The sequence below is a fragment of the Scylla paramamosain genome, chromosome 30, assembly GCF_035594125.1.
Source record: "Scylla paramamosain isolate STU-SP2022 chromosome 30, ASM3559412v1, whole genome shotgun sequence".
Taxonomy (NCBI): Eukaryota; Metazoa; Arthropoda; class Malacostraca; order Decapoda; family Portunidae; genus Scylla; species Scylla paramamosain.
In genome coordinates, this window is record NC_087180.1 from 1,764,300 (window position 1) to 1,785,174 (window position 20,875).

A 20,875-nucleotide genomic window follows, 5' to 3' on the forward strand; every position below is an offset into this window, starting at 1 on the left:
CCACTTGCTGTCTTGTTGTAGAGTCCCGTACCTGTCACCCTCCACTTCCCCTCCACTCCACCTCCTTTTAGCTTTTGCCTTTACAAATCAAGAGCTCTTACTTCAGCCTATCACAGACAGTTTCATGATGGCTACCATGTTTACTGCCGCTTGTTCCATCCTTTGTGTGCCTTTGTGTTCCTTCATCCCCTCTGTCGCTTCCCTCCCCCAACACCACAAAACACACAATGACCGCACTTCACTCTTTTTTTCTTTTATGCACCAACTACGCAACACTTGTTCTGTCATGTGAGAGAGAGAGAGAGAGAGAGAGAGAGAGAGAGAGAGAGAGAGAGAGAGAGAGAGAGAGAGAGAGAGAGAGAGAGAGAGAGAGAGAGAGAGAGAGAGAGAGAGAGAGAGAGAGAGAGAATGTTAATGATGGTGGAGGAGGAAGAAGAGGACGAGAAGGAGCAGGACGAAAGACAAAAACACACACATGCCAGCCCCTCCCCATCAAGGAAAAAAATAAATAAAAATAAAGGAGTAAGACAAGGAAGAACAGGAAACGAGCGAGAACGTGTGTGTGTGTGTGTGTGTGTGTGTGTGTGAATTCCTTTCCCAGAGTTTAGCTTGTTTCCACATGCAGAGTCAGAAAAAAAAGTAAATTGAGTGAGCCTCTGTAAATGGAGCCCTCCACCTGCCACCCTGCGTCACCTGGTATGAGTCACTCCACCTCCACCTCCGCCTCTACCTTTTCCCACCTGCTCCACCAACTCCACCACCTCCATCTGCTCCATCTCTACTTTTTCCACCTCCACCTCCACATCCACCTCAACCTGCTCCATCTACTGCACCTCCACCACCTCCTCTACCTCCTCCATCTCCTCTAGTTCCACCTCCACCACCTCCACCAGTTCCACCTCCACCACCTCCCCCATCTGCTCCACCTGTGTCAGCGGGGCGGGTCCACAGCTCATAATAATTTTTTCACGACGCAGTATTTTTTTCCAGCGTTGAATGTTTCTCTCTCTCTCTGTCTCTGCCTGCCCGTCTGTCTGACTGTCTGTCTGTCTATCTGCCTCTGTCTGTCTGTCTCTCTTTCTCAAGCACACTGGCGAACACATATACACACACACACACACACACACACACACACACACACACACACACACACACACACACAAATGCACATGAATAAAAAAGTAAGCGAGACACAGCAAAAGACAAAGGAAGAAAGCAAGCAAATAAAAATTGAAGAAAAGAAAATAGCATTCATACTCGGAAAACAAAGCAAGAACATAAAGAAAAAATAGAGGAGAGGAAAGCTGCATTTATTATCCGTGGCAGCAACACACCCACCATTCAACACACGACACGCAACACGGCTAAGGTAACCAGACAGCACCTTTTGCCACGCGCCTCACGCCCTTCTGCAGCACCTGTCTTGCGCCTCACTGCCTGCCCGCACCTTCACCCGCCGCACCTGTAACCATTTTAAAGTAAGAGATAGACACAGGCACACACACACGAGAGAGAGAGAGAGAGAGAGAGAGAGAGAGAGAGAGAGAGAGAGAGAGAGAGAGAGAGAGAGAGAGAGAGAGAGAGAGAGAGAGAGAGAGAGGTCTTTTTACTGATATTTCAATTTTGTTAATGGAGACAAAAAAAAAAGTTTCACTCTTGAATAATGTCTTATTGGTAAACATTTTCCTAACAGCGTAAATAAAAATAATAATGATAGTAATAATAATAATAATAATAATAATAATAATAATAATAATAATAATTCTTGTTTTCTTACAATGCATCATTCAGCACGGGATTAACCGAGTACCATTTCAGAATTCTTCAATAACGTTCCGCGGCAAAACGTTGACTTAAATCCGCGGAATACGAGCTGGTATTGTTTTTTTTTCCCAGTCTGGCGCAGCGTGGACTTAACACAGTACCTCCAAAAATACTGCTTTGCCAATTTTTATGGAATTTCCACCATGCAGTTTCTCGCCTCCGTGCGCGGAAGGAAAACATCACGTGCATGTATTTCCGTATTGCGTGTATCGCCTTTATTTCCGGCGGGGACCAAAGCGCGAGGCTCGGGCGTCAGTAATACCCTGTAAAGTTCACTCACTCTCTCATCATTGTTCACTTCTCGTGCTACAGGAATATGGTTTTAGATTAATATTTTATGCAAGAAATGTTCTGGCGAAGGGAAACAAAAACTGATGAAAAATTGTTAAAAAAGCCCACAAATTATAAAATCCATGGTACTGATAATTTTTCCCTCGTATCCTCACACATTTAAATTTCAGTGAATTACTTTGGCTTCTGTTCTCTCCCTTTTTTGTATCTTAAGCTCTTTATACGAGGTCAAAATGAGAAAACATCACTCATTACTCTTATTACTGAAAAAAAAAGTTCATATATATAAAGTTCGTTATTTATATATTTTCCTCGTATTGTCAAACATGGTGATACTAGTTTCATTGAGTTTCTTAGGGTGTCATTTTCTCTCTTCCTGTTTCTTATGGGTTTTACAAAATCAGGGTGAGAATAAATCACTAATTGCTCGCACTGTTGAAAAATGGTAAACAGTCATTAATTTCAAGCCTAAGACGACTTTTTCCTCTTATTCTTAAACATGATAAAGGATTCAATGAATTTCTTAAGCTGTTATTTCTTCCCTTCTTGCAACTTTGGGGTTTTACAAAATTAAGGCCAGAATAAATAACTTTCTGTACACTATTGAGGGGAGTTTGGTAATCATCTGAAAATAACTTAATGTAAAAAATCCGTTTACCTTCGTTATTTTACTGCGGAATACTATTTTGTGAACATTTAAACAACATTTAAAGTCAAGAATGAACAGGTTTTAGTCACCTAAGAACTGGTCTTATTTTAAGACGAGTATCTAGTGTTCAGTGTTTTATGAGGAGCAAGTCGCTTGTTTTTATACTTTGAAAGGAGTATTTAGTCGTCTTTAGCATTTTAAAAGAAATAACCAATCGTCTTCAGTACAACTTCATTGCTTCAGTACAGTAATCCTTTAACAGGAGCTGGAGGCCTCCTTCAATACTTTAGGAGTATCTACGTAGCTGTCTTCAACAGTGAAAGAGCGGTGTCAGGTTCTCTTTAGTACTTTAAGAATTGTCATATCATCTTTGATGCTTCTGAAAGGTGTATCTAGTCGTTTTCAGTACTTTTAAAAGGAGCATTGACTGGTTCTCAGTACTTTAATGGGCGCATCTGATCGTCCTTCAATAGTTTTAAGAGAAGTATTTAGTGATTTTCCGTATTTTAAGAGGAGTATCTGGTCGCCGTCAGTATTTAACTAAAGAAGAATATTTACTTTAATTAAAAGAGTTTTAATCACACTTATTTAATTCTGGCACAAAGCTTTGATTTCCAAACTACCCTCCTACGGTTTCTATCCTTCTCTCTGTAACTTCATCTCAAGTTTCCTTTCTGACCGCTCTATTGCTGCTGTGGTAGACGGTCACTGTTCTTCTCCTAAATCTATTAACAGTGGTGTTCCTTAGGGTTCTGTCCTGTCACCCACTCTCTTCTCATTATTCATTAATGATCTTCTAAACCAAACTTCTTGTCCTATCCACTCCTACGCTGATGATACCACCCTGCACTTTTCCACGTCTTTTCATAGACGTCCAACCCTTCAGGAGGTAAACATATGACGCAGGGAAGCCACAGAACGCTTGACTTCTGATCTTTCTAAAATTTCTGATTGGGGCAGAGCAAACTTGGTAATGTTCAATGCCTCAAAAAACTCAATTCCTCCATCTATCAACTCGACACAACCTTCCAGACAACTATCCCCTCTTCTTCAATGACACTCAACTGTCCCCCTTTTCTACACTGAACATCCTCGGTCTGTCCTTTACTTATAATCTGAACTGGAAACTTCACATCTCATCTCTAGCTAAAACAGCTTCTATGAAGTTAGGTGTTCTGAGATGTCTCCGCCAGTTTTTCTCATCCCCCCAGCTGCTAACTCTGTACAAGGGCCTTATCCGTCCATGTATGGAGTATGCTTCACATGTCTGGGGAGGTTCCACTCATACTGCTTTTCTAGACAGGGTGGAATCAAAAGCTTTTCGTCTCATCAACTCCTCTCCTCTAACTGACTGTCTTCAGCCTCTCTCTCACCGCCGCAATGTTGCATATCTAGCTGTCTTCTATCGCTATTTTCATGCTAACTGCTCTTCTGATCTTGCTAACTGCATGCCTCCCCTCCTTCCGCAGCCTCGCTGCACAAGACTTTCTTCTTTCTCTCATCCCTATTCTGTCCACCTCTCTAACGCAAGAGTTAACCAGTATTCTCAATCATTCATCCCTTTCTCTGGTAAACTCTGGAACTCCCTGCCTGCTTCTGTATTTCCACCTTCCTATGACTTGAATTCCTTCAAGAGGGAGGTTTCAAGACACTTATTCATCAATTTTTGACCACTGATTTGACCATTTCAGTGACTGAAATTTCATTTCAGGACTGGCATTTCAGTGGGCATTTTTTATTAGATTTTTGTTGCCCTTGGCCAGTGTCCTTCCTACATAAAAAAATAAAATAAATAAATAAATAAATAAAAAAATATAAAAAATAAAAAAATTCACGTTTTAGGGAGGAGTACCCAGTCACTGCAATACTTTTAGTAAAAATAATGTCACCCTCCCTTCACTGAGAGATCTCCAGTCGCTCCGTCGGAAGGATTCACGACCCACAGCACTGAGGCAAATTTGTGTTCCCGTCACGACTCGTAAAGAAAACGAGGGATTTTTTGGACTGGGGAAATCAGCTTTTTCTCCTCTACTAATTGTCTTTGGTTCCTTTTTTCTCAAGTGGTTGATTGTTATTAAAGCCATTAACTTATTTTCTATCCCATCTTACTTTCCATTTCTTTATCTATTTTTAAAGATGTTGCATATAAATATATATTTTTTTACCGTCTTGGTGTTGTACTTGTAAAGTGATTTTTATGGTCGTCTCCTGTGTCGTCCTCTAGTCGTCTTGGTTTGGTCGTCAAGAGTCATTTCATGGCTTCCTTGCGTGGTCTAGTAAGATTTTCCAGTCATCTTGCAGTTATCTATTGTTTTCTATCATTGTGAGTGTTTTCTAATGTTTTCTAGTCGTCTTGGAGTGTTTTCTAATGTTTTCTTGTCGTCTTGGAGTGTTTTCTAATGTTTTCTAGTCGTTTTGGCCTTTTTTGGTCGTCTTGGTGTGGTCTTTTGCTTTCTGGTCGTCTTGGTGTGGTCTGCTGCTTTCTGGTCGTCTTGGTGTGGTCTGTTGCTTTCTGGTCGTCTTCGTGTGGTCTGTTGCTTTCTGGTCGTCTTAGTGTGGTCTGTTGCTTTCTGGTCGTCTTGGCGTGGTCTGTTGCTTTCTGGTCGTCTTGGTGTGGTCTGTTGCTTTCTGGTCGTCATGGCGTGGTTTGCTGCTTTTTGGTCGTCCTGGTGTTGTCTGCTGCTTTCTGGTCGTCTTGGCGTGATCTGCTGCTTTCTGGTCGTCCTGGTGTTGTCTGATGCTTTCTGGTCGTCTTGGCGTGGTCTGCTGCTTTTTGGTCGTCCTGGTGTGGTCTGCTACTTTCTGTCGTTTACTGGTGGTCTTAGTTTCTTCTTGTGATGTGCTTTTCTGATCGTCTTACTTTCTTGTTAAGCTGTTTTCTGTTCTTCTAGGAATGGTCTTGCAAAGTCTTCTGATCTTTTCATATGTGCTCTTTTGATGTGATACTATGGTCGTCTTCTAATGTCGCTATGTGGTCGTCTTGGAGTGTTGTTGTGAAGTCGTTTTCTAATCTCTTGTGGTGGCCTTTTGACTCGCGGCTCTGGTCATCTATTCTTTTTAGTCTTATTTTAACGTAATTTTCTAATTTTCTCATGTGCTCTTTTGATACGGTACTCTGGCGGTCTTCTAATGCAGGTGAGGCGTCTTGGGGTCGGGTTGGTTTATCCATTCCTCCTGCTCCTCGTTTTCATTACGTCAGCAGGCGAGGAAGCTGATTTCCTAATTAACAGTGTAATCTTGTTTGTCGCTCCTTCCCCTTTCTCTCTCCCTCTCTTTCCCAGACTCAGTCCCGGTTTCAGTTTCAGTTTGTATGTGTGTGTGTGTGTGTGTGTGTGTGTGTGTGTGTGTGTGTGTGTGTGTGTGTGTGTGTGTGTGTGTGTGTGTGTGTGTGTGTGTGTGTGTGTGTGTGTGTGTGTGTGTGTGTGTGTGTGTGTGTGTGTGTGTGTGTCGTTTCCTACTCATCTGCTTGTCTGTTTCCTTCTACTTGTCTTTGTCCCATTCTGCCTCTCTCTCTCTCTCTCTCTCTCTCTCTCTCTCTCTCTCTCTCTCTCTCTCTCTCTCTCTCTCTCTCTCTCTCTCTCTCTCTCTGTGTGTGTGTGTCTGTCTGTCTCCCGCTGCCCACTTCTCTCTCTCTGCTTCTGTCTACCTTCGTCAGTATGTCTGTCTGTCCGTCTGCTTGTCCATATATGTCTATTTGCATGTCTCGTTTTCCTAAATCCCTCTCTCCCATTCTCTCTCTCTCTCTCTCTCTCTCTCTCTCTCTCTCTCTCTCTCTCTCTCTCTCTCTCTCTCTCTCTCTCTCTTGCCCCGACTCTTCAATATAACTTCAGTCGCCCACGTCTCTCTTTCCTCAGTTTTCAGTCATCCCCCCACGTCTCTCTCTCTTCCTGCACCGTGGCACTTTTACTCGTAAGCTTTCATTCCTGTATCCGAGAATTCACATTAAACTATGTATTCCATTTTTACATGCAGTGACTTTCTGCCTCCCTTTCCTTCTTCGAATTCATTCCCTCCTGACGTGGACGCGACAAGACTAATTCCCTGTTTTAATCTTCCTTGTAAAAAAAAGTCCTCTGTGTCTTACGTTTGATAATCTACATGTTTTTGTTTTTAAGAAGATTTTCCAGTTATCTTATGTGTCACTACGCTCTTATGTTTGCAAGTCAACTGTGCACATATTTATAATTTCTCGAGGGGAGATGCAGAGAATCAACACAGGAATCAAGGTGTCATTGTGTTATAAAAGTGAGTTTCTACATATCTGACGAGGAAGCTTGAGGGAAATGAACATACAGAGGTGAGTTTGGAAGGGCGCACCACCTCGACTCTCCCATCCCTTGCCTCTCGTGGCCCCAAATCTTGCCTCGTTAGAATACTTGATTCCACATTACCCTCCTGCCTTTGTGTTCCTCTTGACACATCCAGGCCCGAATTTACGGAATTACTGAGGAAAAAGTGAGAGAGAGAGAAAGAGAGAGAGAGAGAGAGAGAGAGAGAGAGAGAGAGAGAGAGAGAGAGAGAGAGAGAGAGAGAGAGAGAGAGACTCTGGACCAACACAAAAACAACCATATTAGGCCCTACAAAATATACACCAATTATCTGAAATAATGGGTTCAAGCTTGAAAAATAAATTCAAGAAAGAGATAGGAAGGTATTGGTTCTCAAATGGAGTGGTTGATGAATGGAACGGACTCAGTAGTCAAGTTGTTAGTGCTGAGTCATTAAGGAGCTTTGAAAAGAAGATTAGACAATTTTTTTTCGGATAGGGACGATAGCGGAAATAGGTAGGTAAGTTTCATACAGGGGTTGCCACGTGTAGGCCTGGTGGCTTCTTGCAGTTTCGCTTATTTTCTTAATGTTCTTATGTCCTAGTCATGAGGTAGAATGAGATCTTTGTAACACTTGCAGTTCAAAAAAATTAATACCTCGTATACAGAAAATGGACAAACGTTACAATGGAGGAAAAAAGAAAGAGTACAAAACACATAGAACAAATAGAAATGTGGTTTTTAGAATGAAATTTGAGAAGTTGCTGGTCCAATGTTGTCCATTCATAGAGAGATATTACTGCTTAACAACTAATAAGTCATGAAGGTTCTCCCTCTCTCGTTCCCTGAGTACCTTCGTCATCAGCCTGTGTTTGTGGCTGGGAGGGAACACATTTGTCCTTTTTGCTGATGCTGCTGTAATTCTTGATATATTGTCGCTTGAACGAATTAATCCTCTTTGTTGTTGTTGCCTCTGTTATTCTGTTATTTTTGACATCTTACATTGTCACTCGAACACATTAATCCTCTGTGCTGTTTCTGTTGTTGTTCTGGAATTCTTGTCACTATCTATCCTCCTTTTCTTCGGTTTATACGTCCTGGTTGCTGAGCATGATTCTACATTATCGCAAGCCTGCCTTGTGAAAATCTACCTAACTGGGATGCTTGAAAGATATGTATTTTCTTATATCTTAATAAAGAATTATGAATAAAATAACACATTCATATTTGCACAATATCCAAATTATTTCTTAAAAGCATCGTTTAAAATCTTTAGTGATTCCCACTTTATTGAATAAATTCATATTTAACTAGAAGAAAACCCGCTAACCAGCAACGCTGCTACTCACCTGCTGCCGCCAAGGCGATCTGCATGAAGCACTTCACTTAATAATGACGTAATAACATTCCCGCAGTGCAATACATGACAATTATAACAGTCCACAGAGTGTTGATGCGGATTATATTTTTCGCTCTTGACACGAGGATTAGTATTATCGGATTATCCTTATTGGCTTTATCACCTCATCCTGTCCCGCCCCGACTCTCCTCATGCAGACTGAGTTTTGTGATTGTGCTGCGTCCTGAGGGAATTGAGGAAAATGAAGGAAATGTCTGGAGTCTACCTGGTTCTATTTTTCAGCCTTATGACTTCCACGGTTTTGATAATGATGAACAGTTTTGTGTCTGCTGCGTTCTGGCGAAATAGAAAAAAAAAAAAAAACGAAGAAAAATGTCGGGAAATGTATCTGATTTTTTATTTATATATATATATATATATATATATATATATATATATATATATATATATATATATATATATATATATATATATATATATATATATATATATATTTTTACATTCTGACGCACTCTTACGATAGAATGATGAAAATTGATAACGACTGAGTTTTGTGCGTATAGACGAAATAAGAAAAAGGAAAGAAATGTCTGAAAATCTATCTGATTATATTTTCAACCTTTTGGCTTGCACAGAATGATAAAAACTGCTTGTTGTGATTTTAATGCATTCCGGCAAAAAAACGGAAAAAAAGACGGAAATGTTTGGAAACATCCTGAAATCTGATTATATTTTTCCACAGTTCTGATAGACTGACAAACACTGATAAAATACTGATAAATACTGATAAATACTTAGTTTTGTGACTTGACTGCGTTCAACCGAAATAGGAGAAAAGGAAGGAAGTGTCTGGAAGTGTGCGATTCTATTTTTTTTTTCACTTGCCTTGTACAGTTTCGATAGACTGATAAAGACTAATAAAGACTGGTAAAGGCTGAGTTTGAGACTGCTGCACTCAGACGAAAAAAAAAAAAGAAAATGGAGGAAGAATGTGGAAGTGAATCTATTTTATTACTGTGCATCGATATATTGATAAACACTGATATGGACTGATAAGACTGATGGAGACTGAGTTTTTGTAATTTTACTGCGTTCAGGCGAGACAGTGTAAAGGAAGGAAGTGTGTGGAAGTCATTTTACAGGAAGGACATTGGATAGATTGACTAAAAGGATACAGGGGATGAAGGGTATTTCTTACAAAACGAGACACAAGCTTTTAAATTTACATTCCTTAGAGAGGCGTCTTTAGTTGGTACAGGGGATGTAATGAGGGTGACATAAGCAAAACTCTCGAGATCAGTAATTAGGATTGGACACGAAATAAAGGGTTCAAACTCGAAAAATCAGGTTTAAGAAAGAGACAGGAAGGAATTGGTTCCCAAATAGAGTGGTAGATGAATGGAATGAACTCAGTAATGAGGTTGTTAGTGCTGAGTCATTAGGGAGATTTAAAAGAAGATTAGATAAATTAATGAATGGGGATGATAGGGGGAAATAGGTAGGTATGTTTTGTACAAGGACTGCCACGTGTTATCTGATGGCTTATTGCACCTTCCTTGATTTTCTTATGTTTATATGGTATGAATATATTTTTCCACCTCTTGACTTGCAGTGTTTCAATAGAGGACGTCTAGGCAACTCTGAATTAAACTAGTGAGTCTGACTGAAATTTTTTACCATTCAAACTTTTGGAGAATCAAGCGGTTTTATTTTTGTCTTTTTTTTTTTTTTAGGCTCTTGTTCCGTAGCTCCTGCCTGACTCCTCCCCGTGTAAACAGTAATAAAAGTAGAGAACATAAAACACTTCCCACTGAACCTCTTGAACTGAATTGCCCGACTTTTTAACACACTGCAAGGTGAGAAAAGGGATTCTTTTATTTCTTCTCTGCCCTTGGCCAGTCATCTAACGTTAAAAAAAGAAAAGAAAAACCCTCGGAGTCTTTCTAAATACGACCAGATATGAAAAAAAGATGGTATGTATGTTTTTTTCACCCCCTCTCACCCTTCTCCCTCTTGCATCCTCCCCGCCCCTCCCCACCAGGGCTGACAACGGGTCTCGAACACACCAGCCATGTTTTCATGTATCATTTATCTTGCCTCGCTCTGTCCTCGGAGTGCAGCAACGCTAGCATTTCCCCGCGAGGATATAACTCCCAGTCCTATTTCAACCCGGCCGTACCTTGTCTATCCAGTTCACTCTCCACTGCGTCCCGACCCTAACCTCATCTAGCTTCACTCACTCTTCAATCTGTCCGTCAATCTTTCCTCATTCAACTTCCCTTCTCTCCGTACCGTCCCAACTTGTCAAGCCTCAATCAGTTGCCTATCTCATCTCATCCTTTAGCTCTGCCTCACCCAACTCCTCATCACACCGTCCTGTTCCAACTAGTCCACCCTCACTTGTCTCGTCCAGTCCCCATCCCATGCCTCATTAAATCGCTCTTTGCTTCTCTATCCCATCTCTTTCAATTCCATCCGCTAAGGCACATATACTTTCTCCAGTCCCTTAGCCTTCCTCATCCAACACCTCGTTCCATTCCTTCCTGTTCCTTATTCCCAGCCCAGCTTCACCGTCCCGTCTCTCTCCGTTCTATCCACTCTGGCCTCCTTCTCCCGTCCCTTCCCATCGTACGGCGCTGTTCTGCCCTGTCCCTTTTGTATCGCTTCGTACCATCCTGTCTTAAACTGTCTAGAAACTGTCTCGCATTTCTGCCTGACTCAGCTGCGCCCCGCCATCCTGCCTCGCTCCATCTCCAAACCTAATGAAACTTCGGCAGTTGAAGCCTCGGTGCTTTAGGGACGCGAGGCCGAGGCTTCGACTCGCACCGCACGAAGCCTCACTCAGACTGGCGCTTCAAATGTTGCATGTGACTGCGAGGTTCTGTAGTTTGTACGTCTTCCTTAGTTGTGCTCGTTCCTCCTTTATTCATTCATAGGTGTTTTTAGGGTGGTACATTGGAGTTACTAAAAATAAGTGAACAAATGAACATAAGGCGTGTGTGAAAGATATATATTTCTGTAACCATCACCACCACCACCATAACATGTCACCGTTGCCCCAAAAACACAAATGTCATCACCACCATCACTACCATCACCACCACTAACATCATCACCACCACCACCACTACCACCATCACATCTTAACATGCTCGCCAACACCAGTATCACCACCATTATTATCACCATCATCACCACCGCCTCTAACTCAACCTTCACCATTACAATCGAAGACTGCAACACCACCACGACCAAAACCATCAAAATACCACTATCAACACTACCATTAATTTTCATCACCACCACATCACCACCACCATTATCATCACAACAACTATTCTTCTCCCTTACCCTTCCTTTCTAACACTACATTACATTTACAACCTCAAGGTGAAAAAAAAAAACAACAACAGAATCACAGACAGAGAAACACCCTTACTTCATTTCCCTCATTCCAGGAAGAGAACTATTTGCCTGCGCTGGAAACAAACGAGCCAATTCCGCTAAGTAATTCACGTGAAGCTGCAAAGATTTCTTTCCTTCATTTCTCCTTGAGGGGGAAAAAGGAAAGAGAAAGGCAGGTACAAAAAAAAAAAAAATCTTCTGGGACACCACTTGAAAATTTTTTGCTTGGGAAATTAGATGAGATAATTTTGTGGAGAAAGAGAGAGAGAGAGAGAGAGAGAGAGAGAGAGAGAGAGAGAGAGAGAGAGAGAGAGAGAGAGAGAGAGAGAGAGAGAGAGAGAGAGAGAGAGAGAGAGAGAGAATTAAACCTCCCACCCTCTCTCTCTCTCTCTCTCTCTCTCTCTCTCTCTACACACACACACACACACACACACACTTGAACCAACCTGTGTGGAAAAGTTAGGCTGAAAGGGAAACATTTGCTTGCCTGGAGCGAACTTCCTCCTCTTCCTCCTCTCTTCCTCCTCCTCCTCCTTCCCCTCCTTCTCCTCTTCCTCCTCCTTCCCCTCTTTTTTCCCATCTATGTTTCTTTTATCTCTTTTTATCCCCTTCCTTCCTTCCTTCACACTTGCATTACTTCGCCATCTTATCATCACTTCACTTCATTTCCTTCATCTTCCCTTCCGTGTCTCTCTCTCTCTCTCTCTCTCTCTCTCTCTCTCTCTCTCTCTCTCTCTCTCTCTCTCTCTCTCTCTCTCTCTCTCTCTCTCTCTCTCTCTTCAAAACGAAACTGGCAGAGCTTAGGAAAATCCTTTTGTGATGTTACTCTTGCTGTTTCTCTTCTTCCTCCTCTTCCTCTCCTCCTCTTCCTCTCCTCCTCCTCCTCCTACTCCTCCTCCTCCTACTCCTCCTCCTCCTCCTCCTCCTCCTCCTCCTCCTCCTCCTCCTCCTCCTCCTCCCTCACTCTTCCTTCCCCTTGATTTACATACATCTCCCCCTGCACCTTTCAAAGTTCAAAAGGACCGGAGAGTGGTCAACGTGGAAGTGGTGAATTCACTTCCAAGTTAAAGTCCCGCCGAAAGCTGGTCCTATTTCTGAGGATGAGGAGAGACTGAGCTCGCCTCCTGCTGTGAGTGCTTCAGGAATACCAGTCAGTGGCATGAGGTTGTACAGGTGTCATTCAAGAATCCTGGTGGTGCTACTAGAAAGAACTGAACATTGCAAGTCTCCAAGAAACAAGTTTACAGAAATGACTATGTAAAGACTAAAACAACTTCTTTCAGCTGCTCCCGTTAGGTCGCCGCAGCGGATCAACCTTCTGCGCCTTCCTCACTCACACTCATTACAAACATGTCTTCTTTCACTGCATCCATAAACCCTCTCTTAGGTCTTCCTCTTTTTCTCCTGCCGAGTAGATCCATCTCCAGCATCCTCCTTCACGTGTATTCCTGAGTCTCGGCTCTCTAGCTTTGTCCCCAAACCCACGTATACGCATTCGTTTCTGATTTAGTCCAGGAAAGCTTACAAAAGTTATGAATAAAACGTCTACAGGTCCTATATTCCCAGCCTTCATGTTTAATTTTTTTTTCTCCGTCTTACCTCAACTACGTACTCTTAACAGGCTCTTGTAGAAACTATTGGAGTTTTTAAGGTTTCCACGGTTCTAGTGCCAGTTTATCACGGATTCTACGCTGTAAGTAAGAAAACCATCCCTGAAAAACCGCATGATTACCTCTAACTTTTGAAAATGATTCCTTAGGAGAGATAATTAGAAGCTATTGGAGTCTTCAAGAATATTTCCGTGGTCTTAGTGATACCCTGACGAGGATTCCACAATGTCAAAAGGAAAAAAGTCCATGAAAGCTCTAAAAAAAAAAAAAAAAAAAAAAAAATTGTCCTTTTGATAGCTATATGAAAAGCAGAAAATAAAAAAAAACAAAATAATTAGATAAAAGACCAAATAAATACAAAAACAAGAACTAAGAAAAATCAAAATAGATAAAATTATATAAAAAAAGATGCTTCTCTCTTACCCCACCGCCCCTCATCCCTCAGCCATGCCAACCTCCCCTGTCTCTCCCGCGCTTCTCCCTTCCCGGCGCCTAGACAAGCAAAAAGGGGAAGGTTAGAGGCGAGACTGAACCACTTCCCTTCCGCTTCTGTCTTTTTCATTTCAAGGGTTTAGCTTTCGGTTCCCTCGGTTCAGGGCGTGTTGTGTTTGTCCCTTTGTTTTATTAATTGGTCACGCCAGCCTCTGTTTGTTGTCCGTCTGTCCGTCTGTCCGTCTGTCCGTCTGTCTGTGTATCTGTGTCCGTGAATGGTTGTCTTTCTGGGTTTGCTTTTATTTGTTTGCTTGTGTTTCTCTGTCTGTATGTTTCTTATTTTAGGTGTTGGTTTGCTTTGTTTAATGTGTTTGTATGTGTGTGTGTGTGTGTGTGTGTGTGTGTGTGTGTGTGTGTGTGTGTGTGTGTGTCTGTGTGTGTGTGTGTGTGTGTGTGTGTGTGTGTGTGTGTGTGTGTGTGTGTGTGTGTGTGTGTGTGTGTGTGTGTGTGTGTGTGTGTGTGTGTCTGTGTGTGTGTGTGTTGCTCTTTCCTCCTCTGTCTGTCTGTCTCTATCTCTCTTTTTGTTTTTTTGTTTGTCTGTCAGTCTTTTTGTTCGTTTATTTGTCTGTCTGTCTGATACACACATTAACAACTTAATAACGTTGTTGATACATTTTGTTCATTAGTTCACAAGACGTACAAGAGCCACCCTTGACAAACCTCCATTCATACCAGTAGAGTCACTATTTTTTTTTTTTTTTAATAGGAGGGACACCGGCCAAGGGCAACAAAAATCTAATAAAAAAAAAAAGGATAAGTGTCTTGAAACCTTCCTCTTAAAGGAGTTCAAGTTATGGCAGTCAGTCAGGCAGGGAGTTCCCGAGTTTACCAGAAAAAGGAATGAACGATTGAGAATACTGGTTAACTCTTGCATTAGAGAGGTCGACAGAATAAGGGTGAGAGAAAGAAGAAAGTCTTGTGCAGCGAGGCCGCGGGAGGAGGGGAGGCATGCAGTTAGCAAGATCAGAAGAGCAGTTAATATGAAAATAGTGGTAGAAGATAGCTAGAGATGCAAGACTGCCGCGATGAGAAAGAGGGTGAAGACAGTCAGTTAAAGGAGAGGAGTTGATGAGACAAAAAGCTTTTTGGTTCCACCCTGTCTAAAAGAGTTGTATGAATGGAACCCCCCCAGACATGTGAAGCATACGCCATACATGGACGGATAAGGGCCTTGTACAGAGTTAACAGCTAGGGGGTGAAAAAAAAAAAAAACTGGCAGAGACGTCTCAGAACACCTAACTTCATAGAAGCTGTTTTAGCTAGATATGAGATGTGAAGTTTCCAGTTTAGATTATAAGTAAAGGACAGACCGAGGATGTTCAGTGTAGAAGAGGGGGACAGTTCAGTGTCACTGAAAAAGAGGGGATAGTTGTTTGGAAGGTTGTGTCGAGTTGATAGATGGAGGAACTGAGTTTTAGAGGCAATGAACAATACAAAGATTGCTCTACCCCAATCAGAAATTTTAGAGAGATCAGAAGTCAGGCGTTCTGTGGTTTCCCTCTTTGGAATGTTTACTTTCTGAATGGTTTTACGTCTATGAAAAGACGTGGAAAAGTGCAGGATGGTATCATCAGCGTAGGAGTGGATAGGGCAAGAAGTCTGGTTTAGAAGATCACTGGTGAATAATAAGAAGAGAGTGGGTGACAGGACAGAACCCTGAGTAACACTACTGTTAATAGATTTTGGAGAAGAACAGTGACCGTCTACCACAGCAGCAATAGAACGGTCAGAAAGGAAACTTGAGGAGAAGTTACAGAGAGAAGGAAAGAAGCTGTAGGAGGGTAGTTTGGAAATCAAAGGTTTGTGCCAGACTCTATCAAAAGCTTTTGATATATCTAAGGTAACATCAAAAGCTTTACCAAAATCTCTAATAGAGGATGACCACTCATACTACTCTTCTAGACAGGGTGGAATCAAAAGCTTTTCGTCTCATCAACTCCTCTCCTCTAACTGACTGTCTTCAGCCTCTCTCTCACCGCCGCAATGTTGCATATCTAGCTGTCTTCTACCGCTATTTTCATGCTAACTGCTCTTATGATCTTGCTAACTGCATGCCTCCCCTCCTTCTGCGGCCTCGCTGCACAAGACTTTCTTCTTTCTCTCACCCCTATTCTGTCCACCTCTCTAACGCAAGAGTTAACCAGTATTCTCAATCATTCATCCTTTTCTCTGGTAAACTCTGGAACTCCCTGCCTGCTTCTGTATTTCCACCTTCCTATGACTTGAATTCCTTCAAGAGGGAGGTTTCAAGACACTTATCCACCAATTTTTGACCACTGCCTTGACCCTTTTACGGGACTGGCATTTCAGTGGGCATTTTTTTTATTGATTTTTGTTGCCCTTGGCCAGTGTCCTTCTTACATAAAAAAAAAAAAAAAAAAAACATATGCAAAATTCTGAGGGTCAGTAATTAGGACAAAACAAACAATAATGGTTTCAAGCTTGATAAAGTTAAATAAAAAAAAAAAAAACAGATAGGAAGGAATTGAAGATGAAAGGGATAGACTCAGTAATCGGATTGTTATTACTGAGTCATTAAGGAACTTTAAAGGAAAATTGTATGAATAGATGGGAACAAGTGAGTATGTTTCACGAAGGACTACTACGTGTAGGCCTGATGGCTTCTTGCACCATTCCTTATTTTTCTTATGTTCTTATTAGGCACAACAAATTCACCAATAAGCCCCTAGAAAATCAAAACCTTCCGTAACCAAGCCAGTCATAGATGTTACACAAATAATAAAAAAAACAAAACACTGAAGTGAATAAAAGTAAAAGAGAAACATATCTTGAACACATGTTAACAGTGTCTTTAAGTTAATACGTTCTTATGTAGGAGGAATTCAAGCCAAAATAAACTAAAAGAGTAAAAAAGTCCACTGTAGATACCAGTCCCAGAATAGAATCGTTAAAACCTGTATCCAAAATAACGAGAAGTGTCTTGAGATCTGTCCTGAATGGTTCAAGAAATTCCCTATGGTTGGTGAAATAAGAAACAGTACACCCAGATAACAAAATGTCTTGCACTACAACACCTGCTGCGCCAGAGAGGTGGTTGTCACGGGAGCTGAAATGTGGAACAATCTGCTGCCTGCTGTCACTGTTGGAGTTTATTTATATATTTCTTAGACTTACAAGCTCCATTTTAAAATAAGTTACTGATGTAGCTTACCAAGAATTTTACCAGTATTTTAAGCTATTTTGTCTTTTTCTTTTTTTGTATTGCATTCGTATTTTTAGCAGTAATCAGAACATAATTTAATACTATAATATCCTTTTAACAATGACTCAATTACTTTGGTTTGTGGTGACACCGAGTAATTCCCACGTTTTGTACCACTTTGCTGGATCTGTGAAGAATAACTAATATTTTCATTTGAATCTGCTCTCTCTCTCTCTCTCTCTCTCTCTCTCTCTCTCTCTCTCTCTCTCTCTCTCTCTCTCTCTCTCTCTCTCTCTCTTGCCATGACCTCCGCCAGTCGTCCGGCAGTCGCAGGCAAAGTTAGGCTTCATCCTGTTCTTTATGCCCGACTTATAATGAAGTCAGGCGCAGGGCACAAAACACCTCGTTAGCTCCCGCCACTCTCCTTGCTCCGCGACGAGTGGTGGGGAGTGGGGATGGGGGAGGGGGAGGGAGAGATCGCGGAGACAAAAGGTGACGAGGTGTACTAGAATCGCAAGTAAAAGGAGGAGGAAAAGGAAAGCAAAAATGGAATAGGAGGAGGAGGAAGAGGAGGAGAGGAGGAGAAGGAAGAGGAGGAAAATAACGAAGTGGATGACAGAGAGGTTAAGGATTTAGAATCAAAAGGTAACGAGGAGAAGATCCGTGAATAAAAGAACGGGGAAGAGGAGAACGAGATTCGGGAGAAATTGGAAAATGAAGAGGAGGAGGAGGAGGAGGAGGAGGAGGAGGAGGAGGAGGAGGAGGAGGAGAAGGAGGAGGAGGAGGAGGAGGAGGAGGAGGAGGAGAAGGAGGAGGAGGGAGTAGATGAAAAAGGATTGAACTAGAGAGAATGAAGTTCACAAGAAAGAAAAATTGCAGCAGAAAATACGAGGAAAGAAAGGAGAACGAGGCTGGAGAGGAGAAAATATAGAAACTATAATAATGTGCAGGAGGAGGAGGAGGAGGAGGAGGAGGAGGAGGAGGAGGAGGAGAAGGAGGGAGGCAGGGGTGGAGATTGTGAAGAATGGAGAGAGGTAGGGAGGTGGAGTTTGTGTCTAAGCCGCGACGCATCAGCCTGCTCATCAATCATCGCTATCATCATCATTTATAAAGGCGACGCGAGGCAGCCCGAGGCCCAGCACTGAGGAGGCGGGGAGTGGCAGGCGGTGCTTCGAGTCCCAACCATCTTGGTGTGTTCTTTTACAACAGCAGTGATCGGATCAACGACTTCCTTCTAAAACACTTCCGCACCGCATCTCCACTACATTCAAAAGGCTCTAGCTGAAGTGGTGCGGGTTTTTAAGGGTGCTCTTACGATTCTAGTGACAGGTTAACAAGATTTCTACATTATTAACATACTAAGAAGCAGTCTTAAGAACTGTCTCATCCAGCCCCAAGCAGTGCCACATCCAGCCCTACTCAGCCTTAAGCAGTGCCACACCCAGCCCCACTCAGCCACAAGCAGTGCCACATCCAGCTCCACTCAGCCCCAAGCAGTGCCCCAACAAGCCCTACTCATCCCCAAACAGTGCCGCAACCAGCGCCACTCAGACCCCAGCAGTGCCACATCCAGCCCCACTTTGCCCTAAGCAGTGCCACACCCAGCTCCACTCACCCTCAGCAGTGCCACACCCAACCCCACTCAGCTCCAAACAGTGCCACATCCAACCACACTCAGCCCCAAGCAGTGCCACATCCAGCCCCACTCACCCCCAGCAGTGCCACACCCAGCCCCACTCAGCCCCAAGCAATGACCAATCCAGCCCCACTCAGCCCCTAAATAGCCCTCAGTTCAGCCCCAAGACCCTACGCAGCCCTCAGTTCAACGGTAAGGTTCCCAATCACATCAAAACTGAAGACCATAAAAACTGCAGAAAGAAAGAAGGAAGAGGAAGAGGAAGAGGACGAGTCCCTTGCTCAATCACCGTCACCTTTAGTATTGGGGAAGAACGTGGAATAAAAACCTTAAGTGCCTCGGGGGAAATACAGGAGAAGACGCGTACCTTTGCTTATATTACTGTAGTGCATGGTAATAATAGTAATAGTAATAGTAATATTAATGATAGCCACAGTGTAGCGTGCGGTGTCTTGTCTCCGTGTGTCTCGATTCCCTGCCACCCTTCCTTTCGCTTTTAATGTTAAAGGGAGCGAGTTTCATTTCCTTCCACTGAGATAAAGTTTACGGTGCAGTTATAACGTTCGGGCCACCCTCGCCTCAGCATCCTATCACCTCCCCTAGCCACGCTTTGTTCTCTCTCTCTCTCTCTCTCTCTCTCTCTCTCTCTCTCTCTCTCTCTCTCTCTCTCTCTCTCTCTCTCTCTCTCTCTCTCTCCCCATCTCTCTATCTCCCTCCTCTGTTTCCACGATTCCCTTGTTTACAGTACAAACTGCAGGCGGCGTGGCGGTGGCAGCTGACTGGCTCACTCGTGTAACGGAAAACCCTATTTGTACAAGTGTTGCTCTGAGGAACGCTTCTGGTGCTGCCCGGAGGAACATGTGATCGTGCAGCGTTATGCTTCTCTGTGTTAAATCTCGTGGTGCTCAGGCAAGTTTGTAAGTAATGGTGTGGAGTTCAGATTTTCTATACTATAACGAATATATTTCCATGCACTGTATTTTATTTCATTGTAATTTGGTAATGTCATGATAGATTCTTATCAACTTTCTAATACTAAAGAATTCGCTTTTGTAAAGGTAACACAGATTTAGTCTCAGAATTTTCAAAACAACAATAACAACTATTTTGGGCCGTGGTTTAATATAATAATTCTTTTCTTAGTCGGAAGAGAATGAATAACAGTATAGTTGTAGTGAATGAGTGAGATATTAGTTTAACCCATGAATGCCAAAATACCACCCTAAACTAAGTCCTGTCCTCCATTCTTATCCTCAGTAAAATGAAACTGACACCGAGACACTGCAGGCGATACAAATGGTCTGGGTTTGAATTTGTGGAAACATAATTTGAATAAGTTTGCGGATTTGTGGCTGCGGGAAGAGATTTTTCATTGGCGTTCCTCGTCTCTGAATATTTCGTGACGCGGCGCTTCCGGGAGTTTGGCTCCACTGTACGCTTTATATATATCGCTTGTGTCCTCCATAATCAGTTCGAATCTGTTCCAGCATCCTTCTTTAATAATGAGAGGAGATAGAAAGACTTGATTTAAGACTATGATGATAACTTCCATAACCCATTCGTATCTATTCATTATGTTTCTTCTATTAATATAAACACCAGATGAATTATACCAGGATCCATAGGACAGACGGGACGGCCAGCCAGCGAGCGGGCAGGGAGTCATCAGCCTCCCTCCTTCCTATTCACTCACTGACTGATGCACTTATTACCCATTATTTTTTTTTTTTTCTCTCTCTCTCTCTCTCTCTCTCTCTCTCTCTCTCTCTCTCTCTCTCTCTCTCTCTCTCTCTCTCTCTCTCTCTCTCTCTTCATTAGTGTCACACATGAAGGTAGGAGGATGGCAGTGTTCAGACAGGAGAGTGTGCGTGAGGCGGCGGGGCAGCTGACGTCACGATAAGACCAGCGGCGATCTCACGTACTCGCTGGCAAACCCGTCTGTCGTATCGGTCCTGGGTTATACTTGATTTAGATTATGATGACTCCCATAATACATTTCTGTCTATTCCAGCGTCCTTCTTGTAGTAATAGAGATACCACATATGTTACAACTGTTTAAAATTACAATCATAATTCCCACAATCCATTCCTATTTATTTCAACATCTTTCTTTAATAATGTGGACACAAATAGGTTATACTTCTTGACTTCGGATCTTTCTAAAATTTCTGATTGGG

The 20,875-nt window shown here is 42.4% G+C and overlaps 1 protein-coding gene across 1 annotated transcript; it reads left to right on the forward strand.

Moving 5' to 3' along the window:
* The first annotated feature begins 5,401 nt into the window (after positions 1 to 5,401).
* Positions 5,402 to 19,562, forward strand: LOC135116016 (uncharacterized). Its single transcript, XM_064033234.1, has 3 exons — positions 5,402 to 5,409; positions 18,454 to 18,890; positions 19,444 to 19,562. Exons 1-3 carry the CDS (start codon positions 5,402 to 5,404, stop codon positions 19,560 to 19,562), a joined length of 564 nt encoding a protein of 187 aa, XP_063889304.1.
* The last annotated feature ends 1,313 nt before the right edge of the window (positions 19,563 to 20,875 follow it).

Coding starts and splice junctions, on each gene's coding strand:
- LOC135116016 (XM_064033234.1), top strand. Junction 18,891..19,443: donor ACGCAGCCCTCAGTTCAACG/GTAAGGTTCCCA, acceptor CCTTGTTTACAG/TACAAACTGCAGGCGGCGTG.